This window comes from Eimeria acervulina, genomic scaffold (assembly GCF_000499425.1).
Source record: "Eimeria acervulina Houghton genomic scaffold, Eah_scaff34, whole genome shotgun sequence".
Lineage (NCBI taxonomy): Eukaryota > Apicomplexa > Conoidasida > Eucoccidiorida > Eimeriidae > Eimeria > Eimeria acervulina.
This window is the reverse complement of record NW_013549870.1, coordinates 36,505-48,776: the sequence shown is the minus strand read 5'-3', so window position 1 is coordinate 48,776 and position 12,272 is coordinate 36,505. Positions and strand designations below refer to the sequence as shown.

Below are 12,272 nucleotides of genomic sequence, written 5' to 3'. Positions count from 1 at the left end.
TAATTCAATTCGGAATCTGCTTCTCACTTCGCTGCGCTCTTCGGCAGGTAGCCCGCCCGGAAGGGGGGCCGGTCTTCTGCGGAAAAGTACTGCTTTGTACATTTAGGAGATGGCACCACCTCGGTGGCGCTGCATGCTTATTGCAGCCTTGGAGGTTGCAATAGCCGGACTGCCAATCATCCTAGGCAGTGCTGTCGCCGGTGCAGGCGTGCAGCAGGACGACTTGTCTGTGCGTAGCTTTGCACAGCGTCTGGCTCTCACAGCAAACGATGCAAAGTTAGATCGTTGGCAAACGGAAGTAGACCAGGGTATTGCAAGTTTTCAGGATGGGCTGAAGAAAGGCTACCCCGCCAAGCCTACACGTGAGTGTTGTTATTGCTCGTTTCTCACTTTGTTTCGTGCTCGTTCGCCTGTCTTTACTGCTTTTTTCTGTCTCGCTCTCTGTACAGTGGATACGGTCAACAGCGTTTGACTTACCTTTGTTATTGCCCCTCTGCTGCTGTTGCAGGTGATTCTCTTCATGGGAAGTCTCGTTTCGCTCTAAAGGACACCCCTGGAGAGGTTTTCCGGTTCAGTAGAGTGGCGTCTCCTCGCATCTTCGACTTCGAAGCCCTCAGCGGCCCCACAAAACGCATGGTGGATGCAGATGTTTTTTACAAAGATGCGCAGGTGTTAGAAGGTACGGTTTGGTACGCGTGCCGATTCTCTCTGGGCTGCCTCTCCTTTTCCCTCTCTCCTCCACTTGCTCCTTTATTCTGTCTTCGATCTATCCCAGGAGGCTGCTGTGCGGCTCTAGAGTGTATGCCGCATGAGTAGATTTTCTCTCTGCTTATTGTGCAATGCCGCTGCTGCAGATCCTTTAAAAGATGCGGCGGCGATGGTGGCTCGTGCGGGGGAGCTGCTGGAGGGCCTGAAGGCATTGGGGCCGAAGTTGAGAGAAGATGTGGATGTGATGACAGCCAAGTCGGCGCACACGTTGGAGCTGCTGAAAAGAGGGTTGGCTGCTGAGAAGCTGAAGATCCTCGCTCAGTATGAGTCGCAAGCCACAGCAGAGTTGGAAGCGGCAAAGAAGGTTCGTTAGATCTCATTCATCATCACAACACCCAGAGTACCCCTCAGCCCCTGATTGCCTTCTACTTCTGGTTGCAGCAGAGGATATCCAAAACTACCTCAGTAGAAGAGGAGCCTTCTCTGGGGGTTACTGGCTGTTTATGGGAGGCCAGCGACGGGAGGCCGCTGTGTTGTATTGATGGCTGCGTTTCTCTCAAATCTGCTGATGCTACTACTACTACGACTGCGGGGGCCATCACTACTATTGCTGCCGCTGCTGCTGTTACATTTTCGTTGCTGCTGTGTCGCTTGTGTGTGCGTGTAGGTGGTAGAGAGTATTCAACGTGCGGACGGCACCGTGGTGAAGGCAACTGCTGAGGCGGGTCGATTGCTGCGCTTGGCTGGGCAGCAGATTGAGGGTATAGGGCAGGAGGCAGCATCAGTGCGGAAGGCTTTGCGTAATGTGGAGGTGCAGTTCTCTCATCACGTGGCGAGCAGCGGGGCAGAGATGAATTCTTCTGTGCAGCATATGAAACGGGCTGAGGAGGAACTGGCGTCGCTTAGCAAAACGTTTCAAGAGGGAATGGCGGAGTTGAAGAGACGGAAGGCGATGCTCCAACTTATAGAGGAGGCGGAGCGATCGCTCCAGCAGGTAGAAGATGAACTCCGCACTCTTGTTGGCTTGGGATTGTCCGCTGGACAGATCCGCAAGGATGCGCAGGCAGCAGAAGCAGCACGAGACAGCTTGGCGCTGCAGCAGCTGCTGCTGCGTGCAGGCGATGGCACGTTAAGGGTGGGAGAAGCGGTGGGAGGAGCGGAGGCGATGCTGGCAGACTTCGCGTTGAGGGTGCAGGCTGTAGATTCTATGGTGGCTTCGGTGCAGAGTGCAGCTCTAAAGGCGAGAGGAGTGTCTGCTGCTGAGCAGCTGCGGTCTCGGGCGCAGCAGGTTCAGCTGAAGCTACAAGAGAAGGCGCTGCAGGCTACCAATGCACTTGCTGCTGTGAAGGAAGAAGTAAGCCGCCAACTCCGGCTCCACCTGGGAGACTACGAAAAGGCTATAGAAGATGGAGACGCCTGGGTGCGGCAGGCGGCGCAGCAGCACAAAATGCTGAATGCAGCTCTTCTGGCTCGTGAGGAGGAGTCAGCTGGTGCGAGAAAGGCTGCGGAGCAGTTCAGCAAGATGCTGATGGAGGACGTGGAGGAGGCGCAGAACAAGGTGACCAGTGGTCAGGCCCAGTGGCCAGCTCTTGAAGCTCAGTACTCATTTGAATCTAGACGCGCAGCAGCAGAGCGCCTCATGGAAGAAGCACAAGCAGCAGCAGGGAAGGCTGCTGCTGCGTTTCGTAGCGTTGAGAGACAGGCTACGGATTTCTTTGCGGAGGCGGCGCAGACTATTGAGGACCTAAAGAAGCTGGAGAAGAAAGTGCACGACTTAGCAGAAGCAGCACGGACACAGCATGCTGACCTGTTGAAGGAGCAGCAGCGGCTGGAAGCAGCAGGTGCTGCATCGGCTGCAGCAGCAGGAGCAGAAGCAGCAGCAGCACGAGATCGGGCTGAGACCGCCGTAAAGATAGGACAGCGTTTTGCTCAGCAAAGACTAGACGTGGCGCAGCAGGTGGAAGAGACGAAAGCAGTATTGGAGGAGATGGGGAAGCGGCTGCTGCAGAAGCCGGGAGCAGCTTCAGGCAAGGGTAGCAAAGGGGGTGCACAGGGGGATGATGCTCTCAGTACGAAGGAGATCCTTACTAGATACGGAAACAAAGCCAATGAACACCTCAAATATGCACAGCAGCACCTCGATAGAGCGAAAGAGGTAAAGCTGCAGGTGCTGAAGGTGCAGCAGACCCTCCAGGGAGACGTCAAGGACCTAAGGACTGCACTGAAAGCCACCTCCGTCCGGCAACGCGTACAGGACAGCAGCAGCGGCAGCCAGCCGAGCACGCCTGCGCCGCCTGCAAGCGGCGGAGCAGATCAACAGTGGCAGAGTTCAAGCAAGGGTTTATCAGATACGTTGGAGAGGCGGATAGGCCACTTAACAGCGCTTGCAGCCGAGCTGCAGAAACAGCAAGAGGCATCGCACAAGCAGCAGCGAGAAGCACAGAAAGCAGCAGCTAACTTACGCCTAGCGGGGTTGAGGGCCGTTGTTGGAGAAGGGTCGCAGGTTAGCAGCGAGTTAGAGGCACAAGAGATGCAGGCGGCGCTCGACGCAGCAGACGCCGTTGCTGCAGATGTTGTGAAGAAGGCGAAGGTGCTAGAAGAAGGGCTGCTGCTATTCCAAGAGCAAGAGGGGGGTAGCAACGCGCTCAATCAGGTGCTAGAGGAAGTGTTAATAGAACTCGCTAACCTTCTCAAGACGACAGAGAACAAACTCGGAGACGTCATGCAGCTGGGGGTCCCCGCATTTGAGACCCTCGTACAAAGTGCACACAACGCAGCAGAGGCGCTGCATGCAGAGAGGAAGGCAGCAGCTGCAGAAGGTGAGATAAGACTGCACTTTAAACCAAGGGGCTTCTGTCGTTGGTGCTTTTGCTGTTGTCGCCGATTTGCTGTCGCTGTTGTTCCTGTTGCTGTTGTTGTTGCTCCTATTGCTGTTGCTGTTGCTCATGCTGCTGTTGCGGTTGCTCCTCTAGCTGCTGCTGTTGCTCCTGTTGCTGTTGCTGTTGCTTCTGTTGCCGTTGCTCCAGTTGGTGTTGCTCCTGTTGCTTTTGCTCCTGTTGCTTTTGCTCCTGTTGGTGCTTTTGCTGTTGCTGTTGCTGCTGTTGTTGCTGTGGCTGTTGCTGCTGCTGGTGTTGGCGCTGGTGCTGCTGGTGCTGCTGATGTTACTGCTGCGGTTGCTGGTACATGTGCATCAACACTGAGTTGCAATATTGTGAGGTTAGATTTGGTGTTGTGCATCTTTCTCTCCTTTGCTTGCTTGCTTGCGTAGGGAAGAGCGCTGACCCTGACTCTGCTGCTGCAGCTGAGTTTGCTGCTGCTGATACCCGAGCGCGGCAGCTCGGGGAGTTCTTAAGTGGGGAGGCTGAAGAGGTGGAGGTGTGCGCGAAGCACTTGATCAGCACTCTGGTGGAGCTGCAGACGTTCAGGGACAGCCACGGGCTTGCAGCTGCCACACAGCAACCCCGCAGCAGCAACCAAAGAAGGAACAGCAGCAGCAGCAACGCTGGAGTGGTCTCCTCAACGCCGGGTGTTGTCGCTGGCCCGAGGTCTCGCCGTCTCGGTGCAAGCAGCAACGGAGCTGCTACAGCAGGCGCGTCTGTCGAGGATTTACAACAGCAGGCAGTTGACCTTAAGGGACGAGCAGAAGAGGCAGTGGCGGGGCTGAAGGCCCGCATGCAGCACCTTCAGGCGCTGCGTGATATGGGGACAGATGCTCCACCTGCTTTGGCGGCTGCGTCGTACGGTGCAGCAGCTAAGAGTTATTTAATCCCAGACACCAGCAGCAAACCCGATGACTCTGCTGCAGATACAGGGGCTGGGGCTGGCACGGGAGACGGCAGCGGGAGCGGCGAAGAGGAGGAACAAGGGAAGGAAGAAGAGGATGAGAGGACAGAAGGCACCACAAGCCCCAGACTATACCTTGCTGTGGGCATAGCCAGCGGGCTGCTGCTACTGCTGGGGCTGTCGGGATGCGGGCTGTACGCGCGGCGGCAGAGGGCAAGGAGACTGAAGAGCTTAAAGCAAGGAGTATCAACATCAACAACACACCAACACACCACAGGAGGAGACCCCCCAGGGGACGGGGGGCCCTTCTCCAGCCCCACACGTGACTTCGATGAGGCCACCCACGGGGGAGGAACTGCAGCAGAAGAGGAGGAGGTTGGTGGCTGGGGAGAAGAAGAACAAATGAAACAAGCAGCACTAGGAGAGCCTCTAGGGACCGTCGTCACAGCCGTTGCAGCGCCTGAGGCGGTTATGGGAGGATTGGAGACAGGCAAAACGGAGACAACGAGGAGACAGTACTTTGTTGATGAACACCACACCGTTGCTAGAGAACTCAGCCACAGCCAACCACCGAGATGCCGCACCCCCCTCGTGTTCTTCTGCTCAACACCGAAGGACCTGCGCTCCCCCAGAGCAGACATTAACACTGCAGGCACAGCTGTACGCACACCCCGCTTGTGGGAATCTAAACACAGGGAGGGGTCTTTCAGGGGACGCTCGGCTTCGCCTACGATGGGCCACCACAGGCAGCAGTATGTGCAGCAGCAACAGCAGCAAGAGCAAGAGCACAGCAGGAGAGCACGGCAGCTGGAGAACTTAGAGGCCGCAGTGAAGCTCGAACAGGAGACGCAAGACTCCGAGGCCTCCAGCGGCAGCTTACACGTCGTCTGATTGCTTTAGCAGAACTGGCTAGCTAGCTAGCTATCTAACTAGCTGGCTGGTTTGTTGCGCCCCAACGAACGGTTCTGGAGAGCTTAGGCAATTCACTGTGCGAGGGACTTCGCGTCTTGAAGCATCTGCGAGGGGGGAGGCCTAACTAGCTAGATAGGTGGTTACCAAGCTAGCTAGCTAGCCAGCTAGCCATGGGGAGGGCCTTTTTCTCCCTAGCGGCCGCCAGCAGCCGGGCTGTCTACTGGAGGCGTCTTGTGGGGTTTTGTTCGTTTGCTTCTAGCCTTCAGTGTTCGTGCAGTTCGGGCTTGTAGGGATTCAGAGGGGACGTGGGTTCGGGCACTTCAGCTTTAGGAGGGCTAAAAGGTGAAGCCCTAAAGCCTAGACCCTGAACCCTGAACCCTCAGAGCTGAACGCTTGGCTTAGAGAATCCCTAGGGCTGGTGTTGTTCCTATGAGGATGTTGAAGGGAGGAGTGTTCAAGGGGGAGCGGCAGAAGGTGCTCCTGCGGGCTGGCAAGAAGACAGCGCGTTGCTGTCTGTGCTGCTGCAGTTTGTGCATTGGGCTGTGGGGTACCAGCGCTAAGACAGATGATTTCAGGTTTTTGTTTCGCCTGCTAGAGACGCTGCAATGTATGTACACCGTGAAGAAGACCGCTGTCTCTCCCCCCAGGGACAGGCAGTTGCAGTGCACTTGCTCTCAAAGTATAGAGTGTATGAGTGTGCAGAGGCATGTATGCTGCAGAAGCTCATCAGCTGTCTCCCGAGGGAAGTCAAAGGAGCTGCTGCAGCTCTGGGGACTTGGGAGATGATTCGAGACAGGCCTTGCTGGCGCTGTAGCCTGCAGCCTGTTTTTTTGGGGGGTTGTTTACGTGTGGCGCCTGCATGCGCTGGTCTTTTTTTGTATATATCTTTTTCGTGCTTTGCTACGTCCGGCCGCAGCAGTGCCCAGTGCTGTGGCTGACTTAAGGCTCTTCCGATGTTGAGGACACGCGGCGCGAATTTGAATGTTCCTGCTGCTGCAGCAGAGACCGTTGCTGCTGTGACTTTGCTGTAGCGTGTGCTCTGCTGTTGCGCAGCAGCAGGAGGCTGGGTGCGGAGAGGAGGAGCGTGGAGTGGGGTCTCCAGCATGTAGCACAAGTGCAGTTAAATTAGCGCAGTTCATTGGTGGTGGCGGTGGGCGTTAGTACAGTTGCTGCTGCTGCAGTCTGTTACAGTGTCCACCAATTGCACTTCAAGGCAGTTGTGGGGGAGCATCTGCTTGCTGTTTGTATATTGCGGTTTATGTATATATATGTATATTATATATATACGGGAGTAGCAGCTGTACGGACGATGCTGCAGCCGAAGCTGCTGCATGCATCGGTACAGCTGCTGCAGCTGCAGCAGCAGTGGCTAAGTCGATAATGAATATGGTGTGTTGCCGCTGCTGTTTCAGTGTTCGTAGAATACAGGACTGCTGGTAGGTGTATTTTTCTGATGCACTTGCAATCTACCGGTCGTTGTTAATGGAGTTGAGATGGCGTGCACCAACTGTATTTGTTGTTCTAATCAGTTTCTGTCTGTTGGCTGGCCAATGTTTCAGGAGCAGAGAAGGGGGGGGGCATTGGTAGGGGCAGTTCCTGAACCCGTATGTATACTAGTATATATATATGTATATATATATATGTATGCGGATGTATGGATGTATAGATAGATGAATATGTATACTAATATATTCATAGTACAGGAGAGCTGTGTAGCCTCCTACACCACCCGTTCAGAAGGCACTTCTAGTTAGTTGGAGACATGCTGCTGTAGAGGAGACGGTCCTAGTTTCTGCGTATTGCTAGGAAGAGTTGCAGAAGGATAAGGCGCAGATGTAGCTAACCGAGCTGACCCTAGCACTATTCTAAACGAAGTGCAGAAGTTGTAGTGTTAATAGGTAAAAAGAAGAAAATTCAGTTCTTAGACTCACATCTAGTAGTGATAGTTCAGCAGGCTAATCTATCTTCACATGTATCACTAGATGTAGCTTATTCGGCTGGCGGTACGTCATCCCATTCTTAAAGAAGTGCTTTTCCAACAGGTATTTCATTACACATTTTTACTATTCGCTTCTGTAAGCCGTACTAATGCTGCTGTTGAAGACAGCCAGGTGTCAACTGGTAAGCCCTTGCAGGCAGCTACTAGTTACTGCAGTTAGCTACACGGCCTTTGGGCGGAGTGAAGAGTAAACAGAGAGAACTTAACTATAGAGGGCTGTCATTCAGCTTCTGTATCCTGTTAGCATATCAGTAGCTACACATTTGGTGGGGAGGCTGCAGTTGTGATTGGGCTCTACGGTATTTCTGTTTATTTATTCGTTGATCCGACAACTCCTAGTATTTGATGTAAGACGGCGAGCAGCTTACTGATTGTCTATTTATGGAGGAAAACGTCAAAACAGGAGAAGAAAGCAGCGAGAAAGCTCGTGGCGTGCCACTTGAAGCGTGTGTAGCTAGCTGCATATCTTATCTCTTTTCTCGATATCACTTCATCACTACAACCCATTTGTTGCTGTTGTAAGAGCACTAAACGCAGTCTGATCCCCTAAAAGACCCTCACCTATCATTTCTATTTATCATGCAATATTTCTAAGCCAGAGCAGAACTGCAAGAAGGCACGTGGGTGACCTGGAAAATTATTTCTTCACTTCCTTATTATTATCGGTATTATTATTAGTATCATTGTGTTGCTGGGGAACAACGCAGTAATTTCATTGGTGTAATTAAACCTTTTCGTTGGTAGTTGAAGCATTTCACTGCGTTGCTTCATCAACAAGGTGGTAGGTAGTATAGTCTGTGGATAAGGCCTTTTCGGTCGCTTCAGCACGGAAACGTTTTTGATTGAACTAAACAACTGATATCACCCACAAGGGCTATAATGTAATATAATATGGATGTCGGTCATATGCCGATCATCCCTGTTATTACACATTGTAACTGTGGCCATTAGTACCGAGAACCTGAAAGCTGTATATATATATATATATATATATATATATAGGTACTATGCCTAAGTTGCCCTAGTACAACGCCGGTGTTTTTTGTCAGTATAAATTCCAGCAGCTGCTGCTTGTTACTGGAAGGGGTTCAGTAGGCAACGCAGTACAGCTGCAGCAGCATCTCAAGCGTGCAACAAATCATGGTGCATTTATTAAGAGAGACTGTGCTTCTCTCACGAACGAAATTATTGATGTGACTTAGAAATTATGGCCAAGGTTAATGCAGACGGCACATGTCACGCTGCGTTGGCGTAGAAAGCGAAGAAGGCATTTGCTTTCAATAAGCAGTTGCGATTCCGACAAAAAAACACTGGCAGTTTTAATGACCAGGAAATTATAAACAAGACACAGAAACTGTTAGTGTGCAGAGCACAGTACTGTAAAAGAATCCATGAGCAATGCAGCCAACCTCCTACCTTGCTCCCTACCTGGTTTGTTGAGGATTTTACCTCTGGCTAGTCTCTTTGAGCTAAGAGGCTCCCTATGCCTTCGCACTGCAGAAAGACCCTTCTGTCTTCTAGCAAGAAATAGTCTTTCGTTGCTTGCACGAACTAATGCTGTAAACAGCTGCTGAACTGTTCCGTGGCCCTCCACTGCAAACCTTCGCCAACGTGCACATACACATGCCAACCGCAGACAGATTATGAAACGAGAGCCTTCAGCAGCAATCAGCAGCAGCACAAGCGTCAGCAACACGGGGAGAGCGCCCGAGGCACTGGTGCAGCGTAGTGGCCGTGTGAGTGACGCATGCAATGTCATATAAAACCCCTCGGAGGGGATACAACTCCCCACTCAGAGACGAGTGTGCATCGTGCTTAGTAGCTGCATATCGATGAAGTGCAGTACGCGGTGAGCAAATCTCATCGGTCATATCTGAAGACCCTCGCGAGGTGTAATAGAGCCACAGTACTGAACATAAGAACTTCTTCTTCTTACATCAGTTGAGATCAGCTCCAGTCTCCATGCTTCCTAAGCACAGCTTCTAAAGGGCCTGAGGCCAATGTCGAAAGGGAGACGGTCTGTTGTGTTCGTTGTTGCAACTCACCATAGTGCAGCGAATGCTGCGAGGCAGCCACAAGGGCCAGAACAACCAAGCACCCACTACTACTCTTATACTGTATCCAGGTGCTAGAAGAGTACTTGGTCCTTCACAGCAAGCATAAGAACAAGTGGAAATGCACGTACCAGCGACACAGAACATCTTCATGTTACCTATATCATGCTAGAAAGCAACTCCTGCAGTGGCCATATACAATAGGTTTTTGATACACTGCGCCAACACTGTAGACAACTGTTTTGTTTGGTCCATAGTAGAAAGTCTGCGCACAAGGTGAAGCGCATGTACAGAACAGCATAGTGCTACTTTCACAACCTGATGTAAATCCTGCTGCAAGTAGAGACAAGGCTTTTCTCATGCCCGATCTGCTGTCGTCGAGGATTAGGCCACTAAACGTACACTTCCTTCACCTTAATTAGCCAACATGTTCTCAAGGAGATGTACAAGTATACCATAGAAAAGATGACCAGACATTTCCCCGAAGGTGGGACGGCGCCCACAAAGAGTTCGTTGCTCGCATATTCAATATTCAAGAGTTGCACTGTAATACTGAAGTGTAACTCAGCTAGAAGCGAAACTTCTTTATTCTAGTAAACAACAAAGCAGATAAAAAGGCAAAACCTAGCAATACGTACCTGAGTGCTGAGGCGTGCATACCTGATGCTGCCATGATTAGATTATAATGTGATCGATAGAAGACAAAAAAAGTACATTACTATCTGTGTCGGAAATTGGTTGTGTCTATTTATGCACAATGAACGAACTGTATATTTTATTAACATTGCTACAAAGCACAAAAGTCATTAACACCAGAAGCCGGTGCCCCTCTAGTGCGCGCCGCACCTCCGCTACTGCCCCTACGCGTCTCCTGTAGTGGCACCCCCTACCGGGGCGATGCAAAGCATCTTTCCATGGCGTTAGACATTCACAATTTACCACTGCATCTCTGCACACTGAGGCGCTTTTCTTTAGTTTTGCACAGCATATCCTTACTCAGCGAAAATGGTGTGCCGTATGGGAATCAACGGCTTCGGCCGCATCGGCCGTTTGGTCTTCCGCGCCGCTATGGCCAACCCTGAAGTGGTGAGCGAAGTAGTTGTAATGATGAGTGGTAACAGATAGAAACAGCACACAATGCTTTTCATTTACGCCCTTTTCCATTGAATATATCACAGACTTCAAGTTTAGAAACAGTATAATGTAATAGCACTACTCAGGCTACCCCCGCAGCGCTCTCTTTCGCACACACACACGCACACACACGCACACACACGCCGACGAACAGGAGGTTTTTTACTTTTTCTCAGGTGCAGAAGGTGAAAAGTCTTGTAAAATGTCCTGCGATTATGTATAAAGTGTGCAGATGTGGCGTATTGTGTATTTTTCCCTCAGGAAGTCGTCGCAGTGAACGACCCGTTCATGGACGTGCAGTACATGGCCTACCAGCTGAAGTACGACTCTGTGCACGGCAAATTCCCTGGAGAAGTGAGCGTGAAGGACGGCAATTTGGTAGTGGAGGGGAAGACAATCCAAGTGTTTGCTGAGAAGGACCCCGCAGCCATTCCTTGGGGCAAGGTTGGTGCTCACTACGTGTGCGAGTCAACTGGTGTATTCACAAACAAGGAGAAGGCTGGTCTGCACATATCTGGCGGTGCTAAGAAGGTCATTATCTCTGCTCCTCCTAAGGATGACACCCCCATGTTCGTTATGGGTGTGAACCACGAGGAATACCAGCCCACTCTTCAGGTTGTTTCTAATGCTTCCTGCACTACCAACTGCCTCGCTCCTCTTGCGAAGGTGGTGCACGAGAAGTTCGGTATTGTTGAGGGTCTTATGACCACCGTGCACGCTATGACAGCTAACCAGCTGACTGTTGATGGCCCATCAAAGGGAGGGAAGGACTGGAGGGCTGGACGCTGTGCAGGCAGCAACATTATCCCTGCAAGCACAGGTGCAGCAAAGGCAGTAGGGAAAGTTATTCCTTCTCTTAACGGCAAGCTTACAGGCATGGCTTTCCGTGTGCCCACCCCTGACGTCTCCGTCGTCGACCTCACATGCAGGCTGTCTAAGCCCGCCAAGTACGAAGACATTGTCGCTGCCATCCGTGCAGCTTCTGAGGGCCCCCTTAAGGGTATTTTGGGTGTCACAGAGGAGGAGGTTGTATCCCAGGACTTCTGTGGTGATAAGAGATCCTCTATCTTCGACGTCAAGGCAGGTATTCAGCTTAACGACTCCTTCGTTAAGCTCGTCTCCTGGTATGACAACGAGTGGGGATACTCTAACAGACTTGTAGATCTTGCAATCTACATGTCTAAGAAGGACGGCAACTAAAACAAAGGAGCGTATGAACAACCCCTTTCTGTCGCCTTATTTTAGTACACTTTAGTATTTGTGCATTGTTCTCCTCGGGGGACAGAATAAGGGGCAGGCTGTGGCGCCACCTATCAAAACAGACCCAAATATTTCTTGCAGAAGGGCAGCCCCTGTCCGAAACAACCCACAATCAATTTTCCTGTGTATTTCACGTTTTAGCTCGCTTCTATAATTGTAGAGCGTAGGGTGTACAATATAAGGCGCCCTTTGGTGCATTAGGGGTGCGCTCTGCAATAGAATATGGCAGGAAGTAAATTACTCGCCTCCCTAGAATACAGTCATATGCAGTCAATTAAGAAAACAGTTCGTGGGGAGAAAAGGGCCGCACAGTCTCGACACCAGGACACAAATCCACCTGTGTAGAGGAGATGTGCTGCGGTTGCTGCGTTTGCAAAGCAGCTTAATAAACACCCTTTGAAGCGGGCGCAGTTCTGGTTCGT

General features: G+C 51.6%; 2 protein-coding genes across 2 annotated transcripts; both read left to right on the top strand.

Annotated features, from left to right (window-relative positions):
• Window positions 1–109: 109 nt before the first annotated feature.
• Window positions 110–5,382, top strand: EAH_00007460 (myosin heavy chain, putative; the record flags this gene model as incomplete). The annotated part of the gene is made up of 5 exons (XM_013395852.1): window positions 110–362; window positions 509–679; window positions 855–1,072; window positions 1,376–3,527; window positions 3,977–5,382. 5 exons carry the CDS (start codon window positions 110–112, stop codon window positions 5,380–5,382), a joined length of 4,200 nt encoding a protein of 1,399 aa, XP_013251306.1.
• A 5,079-nt stretch (window positions 5,383–10,461) lies between these two features.
• EAH_00007450 (glyceraldehyde-3-phosphate dehydrogenase, putative) lies at window positions 10,462–11,790 on the top strand (the record flags this gene model as incomplete). Its single annotated transcript, XM_013395851.1, has 2 exons — window positions 10,462–10,542; window positions 10,852–11,790. 2 exons carry the CDS (start codon window positions 10,462–10,464, stop codon window positions 11,788–11,790), a joined length of 1,020 nt encoding a protein of 339 aa, XP_013251305.1.
• Window positions 11,791–12,272: the final 482 nt, after the last annotated feature.